We start from the raw sequence: 21,803 nt of genomic DNA, 5'->3' as shown, positions 1-21,803 counted from the left end.
TCCGAGTTAACGCCGCTCCAAGCACAGAAGCTGGAGAACTGAATGTTTCTAGGAAATGTTCATCAAGAACTTTCAGTGGCAGTAATTGCAGTCGGAGTCATTTAACAATCGATGTACTTTCCATGCCTTTTTTTTTTTTTCCCCTTCCCTGGTTACTGGCATATGGGCCTTACCCGGGGGAGCTGGATGGTAATTAATGCATTTTGTGGTTAAATGTTTGGACTCAGCATCTCACGGCGCCCGAGGAGAAGGGAGGTGGACAAAGCAGGCATTGTCTGTAGGTTTGGGTCTGCTGCCTTGGGTCCTCTCCACAGAGGCACCGTGGGGGCAGGTTTGTGGGAACGCTGACACAGGCAGAGTTTTCACCTCGCTCCCTTCAGTGCCGCTGGAACCCCGGGGAAGTTTCACTGCCCGTCACCTCCCTGTGTTTGGAGGTGGCATCCAAGGAGAGGCAAAGGGAACTCGGCTCTCAGGGCCACCCAGACAACAGGAGGGACTGAATGCCCGACTCTGCCCTTTCAGCAGAGGTTGTTGCCAGGCTCTGCTCGCCTCGCCGGGGATTCTCACTGCCCTACTTTCCAAATCCAGATACCGGCCTGTTCTCTGCTGTGAGCACCAGCAAACAAAGGTTTTGGCTTCTCCCTTTTGTAAAAAGCGACCTGGAAAGGACCAAGAGGCAGAGTTGGAGCCTCAGCTGCTGTGAAGGGAGCTGGGAGCCGAGTCTGGGTGCTGGGAAACCTCCCTGGGACACATCCCCAAAATAGGAAAACATTCTCCCCTGCAAGGGTGGGGAGGCCCTGGCACAGGCTGCCCAGAGAAACTGTGGCTGCCCCATCCCTGGAAGTGTCCAAGGATGGGGCTCTGAGAGACCTAGTCAGATGGAAGGTGTCCCTGCTTCACTGTGCAGATGCACACGAACAAGAAGTTCCTTCAAGAAAAACCCAAAATCCAGTGCAGTTCTGGTTTGAAAAGTTATTTGGGGGAAAAAAAAAAAGAAAAAAAAAGTTTCCTGTCCCTGATTAAAATCTCTATTTCCCCACCTTTATGTATAGAAGTTGCCTGAAAGTAAATAAATTAAGGTATTGGCTGTTTTCTTTTAAGGTTTGTCTCCAGGTGATTCAAACACCTGGACTGATAAGGTGATTTTGCTAAGGAAAAAAACCCTACACAACCTGCTTCTCCCAAAATGACAATCCCAGGCTTGCCTGGCTCTGGTTCATTAAGTGGTTAAATCAGCCACGCCACCCTGAAGTGCAGCAATCAAAAGCCACTACCGAGGTTTCTTGCTGAATTTCCACCATCTGAAAAGCCTGGAAGTTGCTGGGAGCCCTAATGAACTCGGTCCATTAGATCCCAGCTGGGTTTCAACACTGTGGACTGGCTTCTGTCAGGAAGCTTCAGTGGAGGAGACGCTGTTTGATGTGGGGGTTTAATAGTCTGCAGGTTCTGTCTGACCCCAGGGAAGGGGGGGTGCAAAGGCAGTCCTGGGGTTCCTTTGTGAGTGCACAGGCAGGGGAAGCATCAGCTCCTTCCCAGCTTTCATCCCCCATAAATGGATCTGCAGGGGATCACTCCAATTACAGGAATGACACTGAGACGGTGTATCATCTCTGTGGGGTGCAGGACAACATCAGAGACAAAAAACACCAACACAAAACCCCAAATCCAGCACCCAAATCTCTTTATCCCCAGACTGGCTTGATCCAAACCCACAGATATTAGGAAAATATTCTCCCCTGCGAGGGTGGGGAGGCCCTGGCACAGGTTGCCCAGAGAAACTGTGGCTGCTCCATCCCTGGAAGTGTCCAAGGATGGGGCTCTGAGCGACCTGGTCAGGTGGAAGGTGTCCCTGCCCATGGGATGGGGTCAGAACGAGATGGGCTTTAAGGTCCCTTCCATCCCAAACCATTCCATGATTCTCTGATTCTATCAGTGTAGGCACCTGATAATCCATCCCAATTTATGGCAAGACTCTCACCTTCAGAAATACCAACCACGTTTTCTTCTCACTGCTCACGTTCTTGGCTCCACAGCAAAGCTTCAAGCGTGGCAGAAGCCTTTGAGGAGAGGAGGGGGCTGCTTTCTGCTCCTGAGGGGCTCCCAAACACGGGCAGCTGATGAGGGTGTGTGGTGCTACCTCACACCAGCAAGAGGAGGGAGAGAACAAAGCCAACAGCTCAGGTGAAGATGAGTCCCTGTCACTCGTGTCCTGCCTCAGGTAAGGAAAACCTCCCTGCCCTCCTCCTCCTCCTGCTCTGAGCCTCAGACCTGAACGTGGCACCGGGTGAACACCCTCCTGCTGTGGGCACAGAAGCCCTTTGTGGTGTGATGCTGTTCCAGCAGCCGCCTCTCCCGTCTTTTCCCCGGGCTCTGGCTGCTCCCAGCACTGAGCCTCCAACATCAGACAAGCGCCCACTAAATCCCTCTGCAGATTAGGCAGCTCTGAGAACCACTGAAGGCCCCAAATTACCTCCCTGGGTGCGTTTGCCCCTCGAGGCCTGGCAGGCAGCAAGACACCGATGGGGCTTTTTAACTGTCTTTTTATCACATCAGGACAGCGGGATTAATGGAGCCCTGCAAGGGAGGCTTTAAATCCCAGGCAAAGCCCATGGATGAGGGCTCAGGGAGCACCAGGCTCAGGGAGCACCAGGCGTGATCCCGGAGTGGGAATGTGGAATTACTCCTGCAGAAACACGAGTCCCTCCCAGGCTGCTGCTCCCCCAGCTCAGCCCCACACCTCCACCGAGGGGCCTCGTGCCCGAGCTGTGCACCACCAAGGAGGCATCCCAGCTCCACCAAGGAGGCATCCCAGCTCCACCAAGGAGGCATCCCAGCTCCACCAAGGAGGCATCCCAGCTCCACCAAGGAGGCATCCCAGCTCCCTGGAGCTTTCCAGGTGGTTCTTTGGGCAAAGTCCACGTCTAAGATGAATTATGTTCATCACAGGGAACAAAGTGAACACCCCTCCCTGAGCCAACCTGCTCTGGACCGGTGGCGTAAGCACTGATCTGACTCAAGCAGGGACATGATGAATGAGGGGTTTATCTCCTCCTATCTGAGTCACAGGGGAAGGAGCCAGATTTTTTTTTTTTTTTCAAAGGACCTGGGAAAGAAAAGGAAACATGATCGGGACAAGAAGCCAAGACTTCTCAGTTCTACCAGGATTTAGAAGTAATCTCTTCGATAAAACTATTTGCATTGCAGCAGCACGCACGGCACTCCAGCCCTCCAAACATGGGCACAGAAACTCCTCCACCTTCTCCAAACCTCACAGCCTGAGGCAGCTCGGCAGTGCCAAGGGAATGACGTCCCAAAGCCCCGGTGTGGCCACAGCAGGACGAAGAACTGAGCCCAAACCTCCTGAGTCACCCATTAAAAAGCAGCTGCAGCCCTCAGTGAAGCCACCTGTGCCCTGCAGACGGGGAGAACAACAATCCTGTGGGGCAGGACCAAAGATTCCCCAAATCTTCCCACCTTCCCGGTTATCTGCAGCACATGCTCTACCTGCTCAGGCTGAAATTCTGGTATTTCAGATCACTGGGTATTTGATTTTGCAATTTTAATTATCACCTCTTTACCCCAGTGGCGTTTCTGTGCAATGATCACTCCGAGACACTCTTCAGGCTCCTACCAAGTAATGATAAGAGCCATTTAGAGCCAAAAGTTTAGGCACAACACCAAGATAAATAACAGAGGACCAGAGCCATCCCTCTGCCCCACAGCCCAGCCCAGGACAAGGGCTGTGCAAACCCACCCAGGCTCTGCACAGCAACTCTCTGAGCACCAATGCTGCCGAGATTTTCCCCTTTTAAATCCTTCACTTCTGTCCCACAAATCTCAGAATTTCTAGGTGATCTGCATCATTTCCCCAGCTAATCCCTGCAGCAAGATGGGCAATAGGATGGAAATGGAGCCATGCATGGAGCAGGGAGGCATTGCCATGGAAGGGGTTAACACAGTTTCCTAGACCCATCCTAATGAGCTGCACAAGAGCCTTCTGTGATTCAGGTTTCCTTTACTGATTTACCACTTACCCTGGATAAGCAAATGAGCAATTAGCAGAGCTGCATCTGTGATGTCATTTAAATTCAAATGATACCCTGGCTGCTCATTAATAGCGGGATGTGCAGCTCCAGAGGATAAACCCAAATCCTCTCTTAGCAGCAGGTAGAAATCCCCTTCTCCCAGGAGGATGGAGGGATTTGCCCAGGAACATCGGGCTGGTTTCAGGAGACTCATCCAGGGGCTCCCAGAGCATCCTGGCAAACCCCCCTGCTTTGTTCAGGAAGGTCCCTGCAGCCCTGTGCCCACCATCTGCCTTGGCATCGTGCTGCTCACCCACCCGGCACCTCGGAATCCACCAGGCTCTGCATCCATGGGCACGATCCAGGGGGAGATCCAACCTGCACAACTTCAGCCCAGCAGGACAAGTCCTTGTTTCTGGCACAGCAAAGCTGTGTGAGGTTTGGCTCCATCCAGGGGTTACAACAGGGGGAAGTGGAGCTTTTATAACCTGGAGAGCAGATGTTCACCTTCAGGGCAGGTGGGAGTGTGGGGCTCAGAGGATGCAGGACTGGGCATCGTTGGCTCATCCTGGGAATTTCAACCTGCAGCACTGTTTTGGCTTTACCCAAAAATCCAGGGAGCTGGGGCCCCTTCCCTGTCAGAGCTGGACACCTGCAGGGCTCACAAGAGTGACATTCAGGGACCTGGGGAAGGTCCCAGCAGAGCTGGTGCCAAAGCCAGGCCGAGTGGGGCAAAGGGAGCTCCAAAGGGCCTGGGCATGGCCTGTCCCACACTGTTTTGGGGGTGAATGGCCTGGCCAGGAGGGCATTTCTTCTGCCACTTGCTCTTACCCTTCCAGCTGCAAAGATTCATTTCTCCCCTCTGTTTCCCCCCCCCAAGTCTGAACTTCATCCAGTTTTGGGATCTGCCCATGGGGGACCCAGCATTGGGGGCCTCGATGAACATTAGGAAAAGCTTTACAGGAGGGAACTCATCCCAGAGCCCTGGGGTATCCCTGGCACAGCCCAGTGGTACTGGCAGGTTCCTGCTCCTCAGCCTCTCTGCAGCAAAACTCTCTTCTGAACTGCCAAAAGAACACAATGTGAATCACATGAGTTTCATCAAGCACTTTATCAACAGGAATCTTCATGACGTCACCAGGGAATGCTGGGGACACTGAGGCAGGAGGGGGTTGGTCCCATGAGCTGCCCGGCTTTACACAGCGGTGTCAGCAGACCCAGCTCATCCCCCTCCTCCCCCAGCAAAGATCACCCAGAAAGGACACCGAGCAGGAAATTAGATTAACATTTGCTGCAGTGTCTCCACGCTGCTGTGCTGGGCTGAGGGCAGGGAGGAAGGAAGCAGCAGCTGGAGAAGGGCCAAATCCCCACTGGCAACGCGGCCGACCTTGGGCCGAGGTGCTCTGCACACGCTGCCCTTCGGCTGAGGATGTAGCAAAGCCTTGTCACTGGAGAGCAGCTCCCTCAGCTGATCCAGTGCAGGATGGAGACCCTGGGGTGACTGAACTGCTGGGATGCAGGGCTGAAACAGTCTCATCCCCTGGGGAGGGTGGGAGGCTTTTTTTCAGCAGAGAGATTTACCCTGCGGTAACCCAGGGAACCCACAGACCACTGACACAAGCCCCGTCCCTGTGGAGATCCTCCCCTCCTGGTAATGCCCTGTTCTCCCACAAAACATGTGATTTACTCCATTTTCACACAACTACCTTCACTTGTCTCTGCCCTGGGCGACAGTGAGGTGTTCACTTTCCTTGTCTGGAAAGAAGAGTTGAACTGAAAGCGGAGTCTGCCTCCTCCTGCCACAGGGACGGCTCCCTTTATCCTCCCCCATAAATAATAGAAGGATTCATTCACAGGCTTGTAACAGATTAAAAATAAATAAATAAAAAAGAGCTTGATTTTGTTTTGCCAATCATGCACTCCATGTAATTTTTCCCTTCTCATCCCCTTGTGCCAGTGCATGTGGACTCACAGAGATTTTAATAAGCTGGAAAGGCGCCAAACCATTTCTGTCTCATTAAAAAAATATCAGCATGGTGACAAAGGTAGTTTTTTCACATCAGTAGTCAAATCCACTTGCTGAATTAAAATCCAGCTGACAGGGAGACTTATCAATTTTTAATGGGAGCTTCCTCCCTCCTGGAAAGGGGAAGCATGTGGGGGTTATTCATAAAAGGGATCAGCATTTCTTCACCAACGTTCCACTGGCTTCGGTTTCATGTGAAGTTTGTAGCCAATTCTTTATAAACCTGAGTGAGGCATTACAACCACCCCCTTCCTGGGCAAACACCCTTCCATAAGCTTCCCAGGCAGCACCCAGAGCCCAGGCCCAGGTTGTCCCATCATGGACATTCCCTTCTCCCACCACATGTGCTGGGTCAGGGCAGGGGGACCAGAGAGGCAGCTGAGGTTTGTGAGCTTGGGGACAACCTGGAACAGGGCACGGCCTCGGCACAGGTCAAGGGTGGGGAGAAATCCCAAAAGGAAGCTCTGGCTGAGCAGATAAGTGATGCACGTGCTTGGAGAGTCCGGCCCCACGGGCTGACCCTTCTCTCCAGGGGCCATCCCCGAGCTGAGTCGGCAGCAGAACTCCGCTCTTTTCAGCACAGCCACAACAATTTACACAAGCTGCAGCTCTGCCCCTGCACCGAACACAAAGCCTTTGTGTGGAGGAACCAGCAATTCCCTTCCCCCCAGAGCTGCTTTCCCAAGACGTTTTCCGTGTTTTCTTTTAAGTGAAACAGAAGGATCCCGAGGTTCCCACGCCAAGGATTCAGAGCGTCGCCCACCCTGCCCGGAGCAGTGGCTCCCGTGCAGGGACCAGCCCTGCTCCTCTCCTGCAGCTGGAAAGAGCAACCTGAGCTCTCCAGTATCTGGTGGACAACGTCCTTCTCCATTTCTCCATGAGCACCTGCTGCTCCCTGCACTTATTACCTTACTGCAGCAGCAGAGCTGGCTCCGGGGGGCCGTGTCAGGCGCCGGTATCGCTGTCGGTGCCGCAGCCCCTGCTCCCGTCTCCTGTCCCTTCTCCAGCCGTGGCTGTTGCTCAGGACACGCAGCTCCGGCTCCATCCCAAGGCCACACCGATGCCACGAGCGCTGGGGACCCACATCCTGCCTTTGTGGGGGGGGAAGGAGGCTCCAGACCCCACATCCCTCCTGTGCTCGGCTCATCCCACCACACACAGCCCGGCCTGGCTGGGGAAACAGATGGGGGAGTTAAAAATGAGTCCTGACCCCCCCCTCCTGGGCTGGGCGGCCTCCCCCAGTCCTGGCTCGTGGCCCGAAGGTCAAGTCCTGCACCACTGGCTCTGGCAGGTGTTCACTACACAACTCCCAAGGGATTGATCCCAAAGGAGCAAACCCACTGTCCTTACAGAATCTGCCACAATAGGAACTCTAGAGGTAGTTATTTGATGATGAAAACACCTTGCACTGAAGGCTCAGTCATCTCCCCCCTCTGGCAACCCTGACCCGAGGGAGCTGTGCTTCCAGCCCTGGTTTGGGAGCCAACATCCTGCAGTGCTGATTTTTGGGATTAGCCAAACCCGTGGCCAAACGCTGTGGCACAAACAGGCGCAGATGGCACAGCGTGGCTGCCATCCCTGTGAGTCACCTGCCCTCTAATCCCAGCTTCACCCAGACTGGGGTGTCAAATGCTGACTCACCTGCCCCGGGAGTTGGCCAGGGCCCATTGCAAAATCTGACACTCCCAGCTAAGGAAGAATTCCAGAGGATCTTCCCTCCCTGGCAGACAGGCGGGATCCACACAACACCCGTTCAAAAGTCAAACTGTTGATTAAAGTCTGGAAATACACAATGGTCTGTTCCATTGTGCTCAGCTTTAATAATCTTTTTATTATCCTCAAAGAGATACCCAGGTAATTTATTGGAATGAGTAAGGCCTGATCCAGAGAAACAGAATTCCACTGGAACTGTCAGGGTGGTGACTGCTTTGCTGGATTTGTTGGTGACACCAACAATGGACTTTAGGCAGACAATTCAAGGGTTTATGGGATGATCCTGTGCTAAATCATAAGTTACCACACACAGCAGCTGAAATGAAACTCAATCAAAATACAGCTCCGTGCCCTGCTGAAAGCTGCTCCTCCAAGAGCTGCTTTTTATACCAAAACTCACCTATTCGGAGGTTTGGTGCTTGAGGAATGAAGTCAGAGTGCAAAACTGCTCAGGGATGTTTGAGCTGCTCCTCCCAGCCCAGAGCCCTCCCTCCAGCCCTCCCTGCCCAGAAGTCAGCTCGGGAGCCTCATTTGTGTCAGAGGGAGCTCTGATGAGCCAGGTTTAGTGATGGCTCCGAGCACAGAACTCTGCCTCAGTGCTGCATTTATCTCTGGGATCACAGCAGAGAGCACGAGGCCCTGTCCAGAGCAGCAGCAGAACAGTTCTGTCCCCTGAGGCAATTCACCACTTAGTTTCAATGTAAACCCAATGGTGGAGCTCAGAGAGCTCCTCACAGGACTCCCAGGCAAACTGCCAAAGTCACACAAGTGGAAAAATTTAATAATCCAACACCGAGTTTCTATAAACTTTGAACCCTTGCACACACACACACACACCTGCCATTGTCCCACCTGTTGACACAACAAACACATCTTTCTTTTGTGTGAGCTACAGAGACTGACCTGTCCATGACTCACTCCAGCTTCACTCCAGCAGACTCGTTCTCAGTTAAATTATTTAAGCCAACTAAACTTGAGTGGGGCTATTTTGTGCAGTTAGATATAATTACTGCAGCAAGTCCCTTCTCTAAACCCTGTACCTGTCACTTCAGGAAGATGGCCTGGGTCAAAACCCCAACGTTCAGCATTAGCAGATCCACCACAAAAAGAGCAAGTGAGATCCACGCAGCTTCCACCCCGTCGCACCAGGCACCTGCACAGTCACTTTCTGAACTACAGCAGCTACAAATAAAAGGATGAAAAACAGAGAGAAGAGGTTAACCAAGAAGCTGGAGCGGTGAAGGGATCAGACAAGTTTGGGTTTGGATGATGGGATCTCAATCAGGGGATCAGGAGTGAATTCGGTGATGTCAGTCAACAGCTTCCCAGGACAAAGCTTTGCTGTACAGACACAAATGGAAATCAGCCCAGCAGAGATTCTGTGCTAAAAAACATCTAAGCAACAGCCCTGAGAGCAGCAAGAACAGTGAGAGCTCAGGAGAGGACAGGAGAAGGCTGGTTTATCCCTTGATTGGTATTTAAATACAACATTAGTACTTGAATGGGTTAAGTAGGAAGGAATTAAAATATTCAGCTAAACACAACTTAGAAGTTACACTCCTCTTAAAGAGCACATTTAATTGCTCTTTTTAAACCTAAACCATTCTTTATGGGTAGATGAAAAAACAGGAGGGAGCACCAACAATAGAAACTCCAAAGGAGAGAGGTGGGGGAACATCCAAAACCAGCAGTGAGGCCCTTTATCAGAGTCCTGGAGGCAGGAGATGGAAATAGGTGTGAGGGAAGATAAGCAGTGAGTCAGGTACTGAACATATTTAAAGAACTTCTATTAGTGCTAAGATTAAAAGGCACTGGGAGGTCACCAAACCCAGGTGGAAGCAAGATTGGGATGATAAAGGAGGAGGAATTAACCCTTGGGAGCTGCACAGCCCAGGGCTCTGCAGCCTCCCAGTCATTTGTGCTGCCCAGGAACATCCCAGGGAAAATCCAAGTGAAGGAGAACATCCCATATCCGGGGCTGTGGCTTCATAAGCACCAAATCCACTCAAATGTACTTTTAAAAATGTCTTTGTCCAGAAGCTTCTTGGAATTTATTATACACATTTTAATAACAGATGATACTCAACATTCAAGCTGCCTACCATTCAAGTAGGTTTACAAGCACTTGAGCATACAATGATACTTATGCTAAGAAACAAAGATGCAGCACATAAGGAAGTGCAGGAGCTACTTTGAAATATCCCCTTCCACCCAAGATCTACAGCAGCCCTGCTTTAGTTCAAAACCCTACACGATGGCAAGTAAAAAGACTCATCAAATATCTACACTTCATTGTACACATCACATCTACTTCAGATGCAGGACAAAAAAATTTCAAAAGTATGTTCCATTCCTCCTTCCAGAGGAACCCCAGACTTCAGAACTGATTTGATTTCAGAAGCACAGCTTGAGTTTTTAAAAGAATTCAACAGCAGTAATCCAGCAAGTTTCCAGTATGATGATATGGGGGTTGGAACTGGGTAACTTTTAAGGTCCCTTCCAACCCAAACCACGCTGTGATTCCATGATTATGGAAAGGCAGTGAGCCCCCAGGATTCCTCAGATTCCTCACACAACTACGACTCCTTCACTAAGTTAATTAAACCTGCTGTTCATATTTTGCAGGACCTTGAAACATTTTATTTGCTCTGACAAGCCATTTCCACAGCACACGTTTGGTTTGTTTTAAGCTTCTCCATCCTATCAGTGCTGACCAGATAAGGCTGTTTGACTCTTGCTTTGCAAGAACACAACAGGAGCATCACTAATTAAAGGGCTCTTCCTGCTCCCTCAGGACAGTTAAAAGCCCCAATTTTTCCAGAGCCAGCACACTGGATCAAATACTTTTTCATCTCTTTGAGTATTCATGAACCTCGTACAAAAGAAAGCTGATTAGCAAATGTAAAATGCCCATATAAAAATAGCCAACATCTGTTTAAATTTAGAAATTTATTTTGTTTAATCCACAAGCTTTATATAGCTTTAGTTAAAAAAACAAAAACAAAGAACAGTGAAAACATGACAATATCCAAAGTTCAGGTTCCTCACACTTTCAAAGACCACATCTCTGAAAGTTGCTCTGACCATTCCGAAGAACCGTAACGAGACAAGATTTATGAATTGGGGCAACGACAGCTCACAAACAAAATTTATGGAACTGAAGGAATTATTATTTTTTTTTTTCTGGGACTGCTGATCATGGAAACTGCCCTTTAAAAAAAGAACATAAAAATACAAATGAAATTCCAGTGTTCCAAATCAACATGTTAACATCAATATAAACCCACAGTGTCCTGGTAAACAACATGCTTTCATTTGTGTACCATTCTAAATTGCTATTCTTGATTGGCTTTAATGGAGACTATACAGGCAACAGTAGAAAGCATTAAAATATGGATGTACTTCCTTGGAATTCTGCAGTGGTTTTACTCCTGGGCAAGCTTACAAACCACAAAGGTTAGTAGCATCATGTAAGTGGATACAAAAGAAGTCAAATGAGACCCTCACAAATTATGCTCAAGGCTTTGTTGGAGTTCAAAGAAACAAGGGAATTGACGGTCATGTTTCAAACCTTCAAAACAAAATTCCTACTGCTTCTAAGAAGTCTCACTCTAAATGAAATTATGCTGTCAATGAAAGAATGTCACTAGTACACTGTGGACACCTTTTGTAATGTAAATCCATGCCCTTTTGTACATGGTGAACCTCAACCTAGCAATTATTACAACAAATGTTATATTCTAAAGCTCAAACACATTTAGCAATTTGAAATTGAATTCTGAGTACAAACCAAATAAAATGTACATTATATCAAAGGGCCGGGCCTAGGATGGTGGGGATACTTGCGCCTTCCTCATGGACCTCAGGGCCTTCTCTCGCAAGTGCTTCTCTAGGTCATCCAGGTTGTCTTCAGGTTCACTTTCTGTCTCCTTCAAACAAAGACAAAGCCCTGCTTCAAACACCCAAACGGAGCCAGGCCGAGCCCTCCCAACGCCACAAATCCCGAAGGGAAACCCGCCACACACCAAGGCTCTTTCTGGAATCACCACTGTCAGTCCCCAGGAGTGCAGGGCACGGCCACCCCCACCTGCCTTCTTACACTGGAGCCTTACAAAGTACAGCTCAGGTACCAAATTCCCACCTTTTTGGGTTCTGTCTCTGCTTCCTGGTCTTCCTGTGTTGAGGTGGTGTCTGCTGCAGCCACAGCAGCAGCTGCTGCGGCCGCGGCCGCCTTCTCCTTCTTATGTTTTTTGTGCTTCTTGTGCTTTTTATCCTTTTTATGCTTCTTATCCTTCTTTTTCTTCTTCTTCTTGCCGCCCCCTTCTTGATCTGAATTCTGTAACGAACAATGCAACATATTACAACCCATCCCTAAGGCTTCCAAAGTCTCTGGCAAAGAGTGGAAGTGTCCCTGGGAAACACCTCAGGTAAGGATGCCAAACAATCTGCTCTCTTCCTGCTAGGAATAGCCTAAAGTTTGCATGCAAGATTACCAAGCACAAATAAGCCCGCCCCACTTGACACCACAAAACTCATGTAGACTCATAAAATGGGACTTTTCTTCCACAATTTCTATATAAATAGCACTCGTGTTCACACTCTGAGATGTTAAGTTTGAAAAATTCATGTTACAAATTGTTTTTAACTATGAAAAACACCCCAAGGTTTTTTCTTCCCCCTCTGTGTGAACAACCTCAGAGCTGCTCAGGAACACAACTTGCGCTATAACCCAGCATGGCTTTATGAGCAAACAAATACCCTGGCAGGTGAGGGGCTCTGAGTTGGGCTTTTGGCCTTTTTTGCAGGTGACCAGTTGGCAGAGGGAGAACGAGAGCGAGCAGGAGATGCAGGTCCTTGGTGCTTTTTGGGTGCTGGTTCGGGTGACCCCGAGGCCGAGCGAGACGAGGACACGCGCCGGGGGCTGGGGGTGGAAGCCCTGAAAAACAGAAGAGTCACAGTCAGGCATGAGACACAAGTAAAAACTAACCAAAGAGCCAAATTATATGTGTGCTTATAACTTGGTCAAGCTGCCACTTAGAAGATTATTAATTGCTTTGCTGGCACGTTACAAAAGGCCAAACAATCCAATAGCACTGTGGGTCTGTGATGCAGAAGGATAATGCAGCCTGAGAGCCTGTTAAACAATCCTGCTGCTGCTCAGGAGTGATTGCTCCCTTCCTAATATCACTAACTCATTAAAAGTCAAGAGAACAGCAATGTTATTGGATCACCCAATGAAGAGTGCAAGGCTTTCCACTCAGCTACATCTTCCCAAAACAATAAGCCACCACCATATTTTTGATTATCTGCTCATAAGAACAGCATCACAGTAAGGACAAAAATATTTTGAATTTTAATAGCTTCTCTCAGATGACCACCTGCAAAATTATTTATGAGCTAATGAGAAGTGCTGGTTCCCTTCCACAGTTAGGTTTAAAGATAAAGTTCATTGTTCTTTAAAGCCAGCAATTAGAAGAGAAGGCTCAGAGAGACCCCATGGCAGCATTCCAGTGCCTCAAGGGGGCTTATAAGAAGGAGGGAGAGGGACTTTTTATGCAGGCAAGTAGTGACAGGACAGGGGGAATGGTTTTAAACTGACAGAGGGCAGGGTTAGATTGGATACTGGGAAGAAATTATTTACTCAGAGGGTGGGGAGGCCCTGGCACAGGTTGCCCAGGGAAGTTGTGGCTGCCCCATCCCTGGAAGTGTCCAAGGCCAGGTTGGATGGGGCTTGGAGCAACCTGGGCTAGTGGAAGGTCTCCCTTCCCATGGCAGGGGGGTGGAACAAAATGATCTTTAAGGTCCCCTGCAGCCCAAACCAATACGAGACTCTGCGACCCCCCGACAACAAAACCAAAACCCCTCGTGAAACCCAAAGCAGCAAAAGATGGATCGTTTTACTTTGTCTTCTTGGGTTCAGGCGTCCTGGACACCCTGCGGATGGGTCTGGAGCTGGGAGATGGGGACTGTCTCCTCTGGGGCGACGCTGACGCTCCCCTGCGCGGCGGCGGTGGGCTGGCAGAGGGGTGGGAAGCTCGAGGCTGTGGCGAGGGTGAATGCCTTTTGTTTTGCGGTGGGGAACGCGTTTCCCGGTTGGACCTGCTGGGAGGAGACCCCTTCCTGTGCTTGGAAGACACGGAAGGGGAGCGTCGCTTGGCAGTCGGGGAGCTCCTCTGTTTTGGAGGCGGCGAGTGGGAGACTCTGCGCTTCGACTGCGGGGAAGGGGACGCCCTTCGTTTGGGAGGGGGAGGAGGGGAAGCTGTTCTTCTCTTGGGAGGTGGTGATGGAGAATATCGCCTCTGGATAGGGGGGGAGTATCGCCGGGGAGAGGGAGAGCGCCTGCGAGGGGGCGGGGAGGGAGACCTGCAGAGAGAACCAAGAGTCAGGTGCCATCCGGGCCTGGGAATCAGTCCTGCAACTCACCCAAGGAGGGGAAACAGAATTCTTCTAAAATCCCTTAAAACTTCCACTCGAATCCTTTAAAACTTCCACTCGAATCCTTTAAAACTTCTACTACAATCCTTTAAAACTTCTCCTAAAATCCTTCAAAACTTCTCCTAAAATCCTTCAAAACTTCTCCTAAAATCCTTCAAAACTTCTCCTAAAATCCTTTAAAACTTCTACTAAAATCCTTTAAAAGTTCTAAAAATTTAAAAGGAAACTCCTTCAAGACTTCTAAAAATTCAAACTAAAATCCTTTAAAAGTTCTAAAAATTTAAAAGGAAACTCTTTTAAGGCTTCTAAAAATTCAAACTAAAATTCTTTAAAACTCGTTGCCCAGAGAAACCGTGGCTGCCCCATCCCTGGAAGTGTTCAAGGCCAGGTTTGACAGGGCTTGGAGCAACCTGGGCTAGTGGAAGGTGTCCCTGCCCATGGCAGGGGATGGAACTGAACGAGCTTTAAGGTCCCTCCCAACCCAAACCACTCCATGATCCGCAATTCCGGATTTGCTCCAGGCATCCAGTGCCATCCAGGCCACGCACCCACCACCCACAATCTCCCCAGCAAGCTGGGAGCCAAGGAACTGGTGAGAGGGTATTTCTTTTCCCCTGTCCCAGAGGGAAGGGAACAGGCCGCGGTACCTTCGCCGGGGCAGGGACGGGGAGCGCCGGCGCCGGGGAGGGGGGGCCGGGGAGGGCGAGCGTCGCCGCCGCGCCGGGGGTGGAGAGGGACTCCTCCTCCTCCTGCTGCAGAGAGAAAGGCACTGCTCAGCAAACCTGCAGAAAACCTCCAGAAAACCTCTAAAAGGTTCTTCTCTGTCCTGCTTTCACTACACAAAATCACCTCCTTCGAAATGAAACCCTACTGGAACCATGGGGGAAAAACAGACTGAAGTCTTTCTAAAGAGTGTGAGACAAGACGTGTTTTACTGTAACTCTGAGCCCATCAGGGACAATTCCACCCTCTGCACGACCTGATGCATCACCATCTTGTGGCCAAAGATGTGGCCAAAGGTATTCCAAATGTTTGGAATAACTGATGGATAATGTGCCGAGTTAATTTTCTCCACAGTGTGAAACTGCACCCCCAAAACCAGCTTTTAGCTACGGATCTGAAATCCAAAATCATTTTCACTTGAAATGCAGAGAGAAAAAAAAAAAAATCAGAGTTGTTGCTAAACTGCAGCTATCTGGATTAAAATTATTCACAAATTGAGCCATTTTCTGCTGTGCCAGGTTTACAACAGACTTCTGGGAGGGGAAATTTTAATGCAACACATACTTGCCTAGAATTTTAAAGGAGGGGAATATTGGTAAAATATTCTTTTTAAAAAAAGCAATTAAGATAAAATGACTGGATAAGGGAAAAATGAAAGCAATTATAAAGTAAAGCAGCTCATCTACATAAACTGAGATTCAAAATACAATGTTCTTTTATGATTCCAAAAAACCCCAGCCTTCAAAGGTGCTAATTGTCCTAATTAAACATACATTTATGCAATAGGCAGTTGGAGAATTCAGCATGTTGCAAAACAGATCAAACCCTTTGAATTGCAACCTGTTTTACACAGAATTGTTTGACAAGATCCATCATTAGAATGGTAGTTGTCCTACTTATCTCTTACATCATGATGTATGCTGTGAGTATCTTCTAGCTGGGGCTTAATTACAGCCTGCTCAAGGGTCATTACAACAGATTAATAAACCCATCAAACACCCAGCTTCCTGCACCTTCCTGTATTCCCAGATCAACACAGAGAAAACAATATCACAAATAAAGTGTTGACAATACTGCCTACACAAAAGAAAATAAAGGAGGTGTTCACTACTAGTCTACTAATTGTCTACTCGTAGTGGTTTCAAATATCTAATGAACTGAGGAATGAGACTTTTGAAAACTCCAATTATCTGGGACCCTGAACATCAAGATTTCATTTGCTCATTGCAATGGGCCTGGAGGGTTTTACTCAGTGGCAGCAGGAATCCAGTACTGCTCAGCCATCCTTCAAACCAGGTATTTGGGGTGAGGAACCCCAAAGAACACAAGTGTTCAGGTGTTTGCAGGTATCAGTAAGATGTCAGTAACACCAATGTTATTAATGTCAAAGGCTGATGTGAATTAACAAGCAGTGAGCAGGGAAGGAGACAGAGCAGGTGTTGCTCCTCTTTTTTTTTTCTCCCCAGTGAAATGGCCCCAGATCCAACACATCAAGGAACCCAGCAGTCTGAATTTCCCTCACCTTACTACCTTGAGTGTGCAAACCCAAAGGACAACAAGTACTTATCCATGACAGTATAAATGACAGCCAGTCTAAATGATTTTCTAGATGTAAATCCTATTTAACAGATGAATTTCTAACCAACCTTTTCATCACTGGCGATTGCCACCTCTTTTCCATCTGCATCCTGAGAGCAGTGGAGGAAAAAAACAGAACAAAACAAATCTATCTGCCAGGTATCCGAGGCAAAAAAATCAACACACTCAAAGAAAGGTCAGAGTCATTTTCGCTAAATGAGCACAGCAGGAATGAAACCTTGAAACGAGATTGGGCGAGTTGGACATGACTTAACTGTGATGTATTTGCTGACAGATGCAGAGCAGATAAACAACAACAAATAGAAAAAAAAAAGATGTCAGTTATGCTCGAGTTAAGAAGGAATTACCGAGGGGAGGACTCCTTCTGTCGTTTCCGTGGAGACGGCGAGGGGCTGCGGGAGTGCGAGTGGCGCCGGCGTCGGCCGACCTCCCCGTTCTTCACGTTGGACCTCTTGGGTCTTTCCTCTTCAGAGGAAGATGAAGAACCAGAATCTATAAACGTAGAAGAATCACTCTCTGGGAAGTGATCCTCGTTACACTCATCACAGACACTGATGCCAGCCCCCAACCTCCTCTCCCGCCAAATGAGGAGCCGCCATCTAAAAGCGGTTCAACGAAAAACGTGGGCTGAAGTCAAGTGGTAAATAAACCCATCAGAGCTGGGTAAAAATACCTGCAGCAACCCAACTGTCCCCATAAAATTTGATCAACCAGGTAATTTAGAAGGTGAACTGCAGTCACTTATAGAAACATTGCGTGGACAAAAACCTACACCAGGCCAAGGTGAATTTAGTGATCTCAAGAATAAAAGAGTCCCAAATATGAGAAATATTAGGAAGTAACCTACAACAAGAACAGATAAAATAATCCACAGCACACAACATCTGTGTGTGATGTTAAGAGTTTAAAAGTGCAACTTTTAAAGATGCAAACCCATTAACAAAAGATACATAACAACCTTTAAACTTTAATTCTTCCTGAGAAACAATTAAAGGGACCTCACTATGAGTGGCAAATCTATAATTAAGTTTACAGTAGCACTGTAGAGTGTACAGCAGATAATTTTTATCAGCATTTGAACTTAACCTTAACTACTTCCTGCAAAAGCAAACTACAGTCCAGTTTTAGGAAATTTCTGTCCTCCGTACCAGATGATGACTGTTGGTTTTGCCTCCTGTACTGGCGCCTCTGTTGGACAGAATCTGCTGCAGCCATTTTACCTCCTTTGTCTTCTTCTGAAAGGACACACAGGGACAGAACATTTAAACCAAAAGGTACAAATGTGCCTCACTCAGGCAGAAGCCAAGTCATGTACAGCAGATCATCAAGCATGGGGGTTTCCCCCCCCAAATCTTAAGATAACATTGAGGCTGGAATACGCTTTGGCTGAGGTTTTTTCCAAGAAATCTTATCTAGAATGAGGCAGTGTGAGTGATTATCTTTAGCCTTCTGAAAACTCTCGCTTTCAGTGCCAGACTATTGGGTTCAGCACCTCACTGCCCTTTACTATCATGCATTTTTGACTAAAAACCCCACCCAAAAGCAGTGCTGAAAAGCGAGAGCCGTTACCTGATTCCGACAGCTCTGCCTTCCTTGGCTTTGGTGCTGGCGAGGGAGACTCTCTTTTTTCAGTACTCTTATGTTTGGGTGCTACAAGACAAGAATCAAATCGCTCAGCTGCGACTCATCACACCCTTCCACGCTTTTCTGCTCTACAAACTGCACAAAAGCAGAATGTGGCCGAGCCAGGAGGACACAGATATCATCCCTCACCTGAAGCTCTGCTCGGCGAGACGGAGCCGCGGCTCTTCCTGGCGCGGTTCGACTGCTGCGGCGTCGGGGACCGGCGGGGTTTGGGCGGGGGGCTCGGGGGCGGCGACGGTCGGTGCCTCCGCCGAGGAGGGCTGGTGGAAGGGGAGAGCCGGCGGGTTTTCCGAGGAGGGCTGGACACGGTTCTTTTGGGAGGCTTCTTTGGCGGAGAGCGGGAGCGCGAGGAGGAGGAGGAAGAGCTGCTGCCGGATAAGGAGGCCGAGGAGCGTCTTCTCCTGCAAATCCAAGGCCACGTTAGAGCCCGGGCAGACGGACCGTGGGCATCGCAGCACGAACACAGAACTGCAGTTGTTTGCAAGCACAGACATTGAGCCACAGACAACAGCACTTCCAAAACACGGTGGGCAGCCTTCAACACTTGGTTGGTAGAAGAGGAGAATAACAACCAATCTTTCATAGTTATTCTTAAACTACATAGTGAGCTAAAAATTGTTAGTGTCACCTTCGCTGGCTTTCTGTCAATCTACAGGCTACCACTAAGCTTTTCCCCTGGGAACAATTAGTTTTGTTTGGGCTCTCTAACTTTTGGATGGTTAAGAGAATTCTCTGTGTTAGCACGTGTGATTTAACGATCTTCAGGACAGATCTGTATAAATAGAGTTTAGTGTGCAAGTACACTGAAATGGCTTAATACCAGGAGGTCAAAATTTCAGACAACTTAAGGACTTAACAATTCAGAATCAATCTATCCATCCTGATGTTTTAGTCTTTCATCTTTACTTTGCAAATTTTAAAAGGTAGGGCCTCAGAATTCTGCGGCAAAATTTGTGGCAAGTTCTGTTGCAATTGTGTACCTGCAGAATCCACCTTTGGCTGCAGAATTCCTGAGAACCTGGAAAAAAGAAACCCTACCTTGAGTGAGATAAACATTTGCTGAAAGGGAGCTCTTGTACATCTTGCAACATACATGTTTGATACTGTTCACAGTTTTCCCAGTAACTGTGTGAAATGAACATATTGACAAACTCAGGAAATAGTCACACCTTGTCACAAAAAGGAAGAAGTGTTCCTTCCTCAAAAAGAACAACTGCTGTACACAGGAAGCATCAATTTAATTCTCTTCCTATGAAGAGGATAAGAATCTCTTCTCTCCCCATGAAGACAAATGTCTATTTTGCCATTGCCACAACCACATAATTTACTCTGCAAGGCAACTGAGAGTTTTGCTACTAGAACCACTGCTTATGCTTCAAAACTGTAAATTCCAACACCAGAGAGCAGACCTTGAAGGTTTTTAAGTAAAATAACACGAAGAAGAAACACATTTCAAGTCCAAATTTGATTTTGGTTTCCATTTTATGTGATGGAAATTTAAGTCACAATTAAAAAACTTCTAAAACTAAAATCCAGTTACTTGTTCTCATTTTTTTCCCCAGGTAGGGGGAAAAAGGTAGTAAGACTCAAGTAAAAAAAGTCTTAAGAGATGTAATGTCAATCTATGCTGGGAGCTACCCAGAGCCATTTGAAGAAGTAATAGTTCTGAACTTGCCACTTTTCAAAAAGAATAGTGATGAGAACTCCACCTCAGTCAGAAGAAATCATTTCACAGCTACAATTGTGTTCCCCCACCACACACTCAGGAAATGTGACCGTGCAGCATTTCCATCCCTCTAATCCTACACCTGACAGCACGAAGGTGAGACGAACGAGGCCATTCTGTTAACACTTCCTCCTCACCACTAGTGTTCCCTTCAGCTCTCCAAGTTTAACACTTTCAGCTGTCTCAAAAAGCAGGAATCTTACCTCCTCACGGGGGACCTGCTTCTTCTGTGCCTGGGTGGGGGAGGCATTCGCCTGGGTGGGCTCCTCCTCCGCGGGGACGGCCGTCGGCGGGGGCTCGGTCGCCTTCTAGGGGAGTAAGACCTGTCATGATCAGAAATTCCAATGAAAAGCAACTATCTAATTCACAGACTGGAGGAAATTTATCCTCAGGGCACCGAGTGTTGAGTTGCTTTTCTCCAAGTGCATCATATTGAGGCAGCATTTAGGTTAAGATGCAAAGTGTACATTCACACACAAGTATTTTACAACATCTTCAGCAACAAACACATCTCCTAAAGAAAGGCTACACAATTCCCATTATCTATCAAATGCCATATTCAGTATTAAGTAGCCCAATCCCTTCTCCAGCCAGTGTTGGTCACTGTGAGTAGCTTCTCATGAACCGATAGAAAGGAAACACTCCCAAACACGTTTATGCATCAAATGCATCTTTCTCATTTGGCCTAAAACATCCACAGCTCAACATCTCTAAAAACATCACTAACCAAGAACAATAAGTGGCACCTTCAGCAGAAAGTATTCATTCTCAACCTCCACAGTCACTTGAAGTCCTACCTGGACCGTGATCTATGACGCCTTCTGGGTCGAGAATGAGACGGAGAACGGGATCGAGATCTTGACCTTGACTTGGACCGAGTTGGGGATCTTTGACGAGTCTTCTCTTTCTCCTTCTCTCTCTCCTTCTTTGAATTACGTTCTGGTGAAGTTTCCTTAGTCTCTGGTACAGGAGGTTCAGGTTTAGGAGCTTTTGGGATATCACTGTTAAAAATAAAGACTTTATTTATAAGCGCATACAAACCACAGCCCAGAGAGTATCCAGATATTCCCCTACAACAAACATTCTCCTGCCCATCCTCTGACAAGATGCTCCAAAACTGTAAAAAGAGTTAGAACATGGTACAAGGATTCCAAGAGAAGAAAAGGTAACACACAGGCTAAGTGCTGGGAGACAAGATGACGCTGTCAGGAAGTGAAAATAATGACCAGGACAATGAAATCACAGTGACAGCAAAGCCACACTGCCCTTAGAATTCTACACAGGGAAAAGAAATCTTACTGAAGATTATTCAATGAAGATTATTAAGAGAAGATTATTAAGTGAAGATTATTACATGAATTCTTTGGTTGTTGCAGGGGCACAGGGAGAAGCATGACCCCAAGTCAAGCCCCAATGAGGCATTGAGCCAACTTTCATTTTTCAAAGGCGATCCACAGTTCTACACCCAGAGTTCTCCCACTCACCTGTTTGAAGTTGCCTCTTGAACAACGGTCTCCTTTGGTTTCACGGAGGGTTCTGGCTCAGGAGTGGCCTCTTTCTTCTCCGGGGCAGGAGTGGCACTGCGGCTCTTGGTCCGGTGGTGGGGGGAGCGGGAATGGCTCCGCTTCCGCTCCCTGCGCACCGGCGACGACCTTCGCCGAGGGGAGGGAGACCTGGACTTGCGCCTGGCAAAGGGAAGAGCCACTGAATAACGCTGGGATAGCCAGGGCTGGAAGCTCTTCTGGATCAGGGAGACCCTCAGCACCAGTTACAGTAGCCAACACACACACAGAGAACTGCATTCTCTGCCGGTAACTCACGGACAAACTAAGGTGCAAACAAAAAATCCAACCCCCCAAACCAAAACCAACAAAGCCTGGAACAGACAACGCACTAAAAACAGCTCCCAGTG

The 21,803-nt window shown here is 48.2% G+C and overlaps 1 protein-coding gene across 15 annotated transcripts in view; it reads right to left on the bottom strand.

Annotated features, from left to right (window-relative positions):
• Positions 1-10,694: 10,694 nt before the first annotated feature.
• The window catches only part of SRRM1 (serine and arginine repetitive matrix 1), an 18,041-nt gene continuing 6,932 nt past the window's right edge, over positions 10,695-21,803 (bottom strand). For 5 of the 15 annotated variants that reach the window (XM_027705925.1, XM_027705937.1, XM_027705938.1 and 2 more), the window contains 13 exons: positions 21,376-21,576; positions 20,689-20,892; positions 20,095-20,214; positions 18,295-18,566; positions 18,091-18,171; positions 17,670-17,756; positions 16,869-17,013; positions 16,569-16,610; positions 14,847-14,951; positions 13,666-14,127; positions 12,523-12,700; positions 11,906-12,100; positions 10,695-11,693 (listed from right to left, as the gene is read on the bottom strand). In XM_027705925.1, coding sequence (XP_027561726.1) covers positions 11,589-11,693; positions 11,906-12,100; positions 12,523-12,700; positions 13,666-14,127; positions 14,847-14,951; positions 16,569-16,610; positions 16,869-17,013; positions 17,670-17,756; positions 18,091-18,171; positions 18,295-18,566; positions 20,095-20,214; positions 20,689-20,892; positions 21,376-21,576 — 2,197 coding nt within the window. In that variant the 3' untranslated portion in view covers positions 10,695-11,588. The remainder of the gene's footprint in view (positions 11,694-11,905; positions 12,101-12,522; positions 12,701-13,665; positions 14,128-14,846; positions 14,952-16,568; positions 16,611-16,868; positions 17,014-17,669; positions 17,757-18,090; positions 18,172-18,294; positions 18,567-20,094; positions 20,215-20,688; positions 20,893-21,375; positions 21,577-21,803) is intronic. The other 10 variants (XM_027705926.1, XM_027705927.1, XM_027705928.1 and 7 more) reach the window with 10 other exon arrangements.

Source organism: Neopelma chrysocephalum, unplaced genomic scaffold, assembly GCF_003984885.1.
Source record: "Neopelma chrysocephalum unplaced genomic scaffold, ASM398488v2 Primary Assembly neopelma1_361, whole genome shotgun sequence".
In the NCBI taxonomy this organism is placed as follows: domain Eukaryota; kingdom Metazoa; phylum Chordata; class Aves; order Passeriformes; family Pipridae; genus Neopelma; species Neopelma chrysocephalum.
Note: the sequence above shows the minus strand (reverse complement) of the source record. Positions and strands in the feature narration are given on the sequence as shown.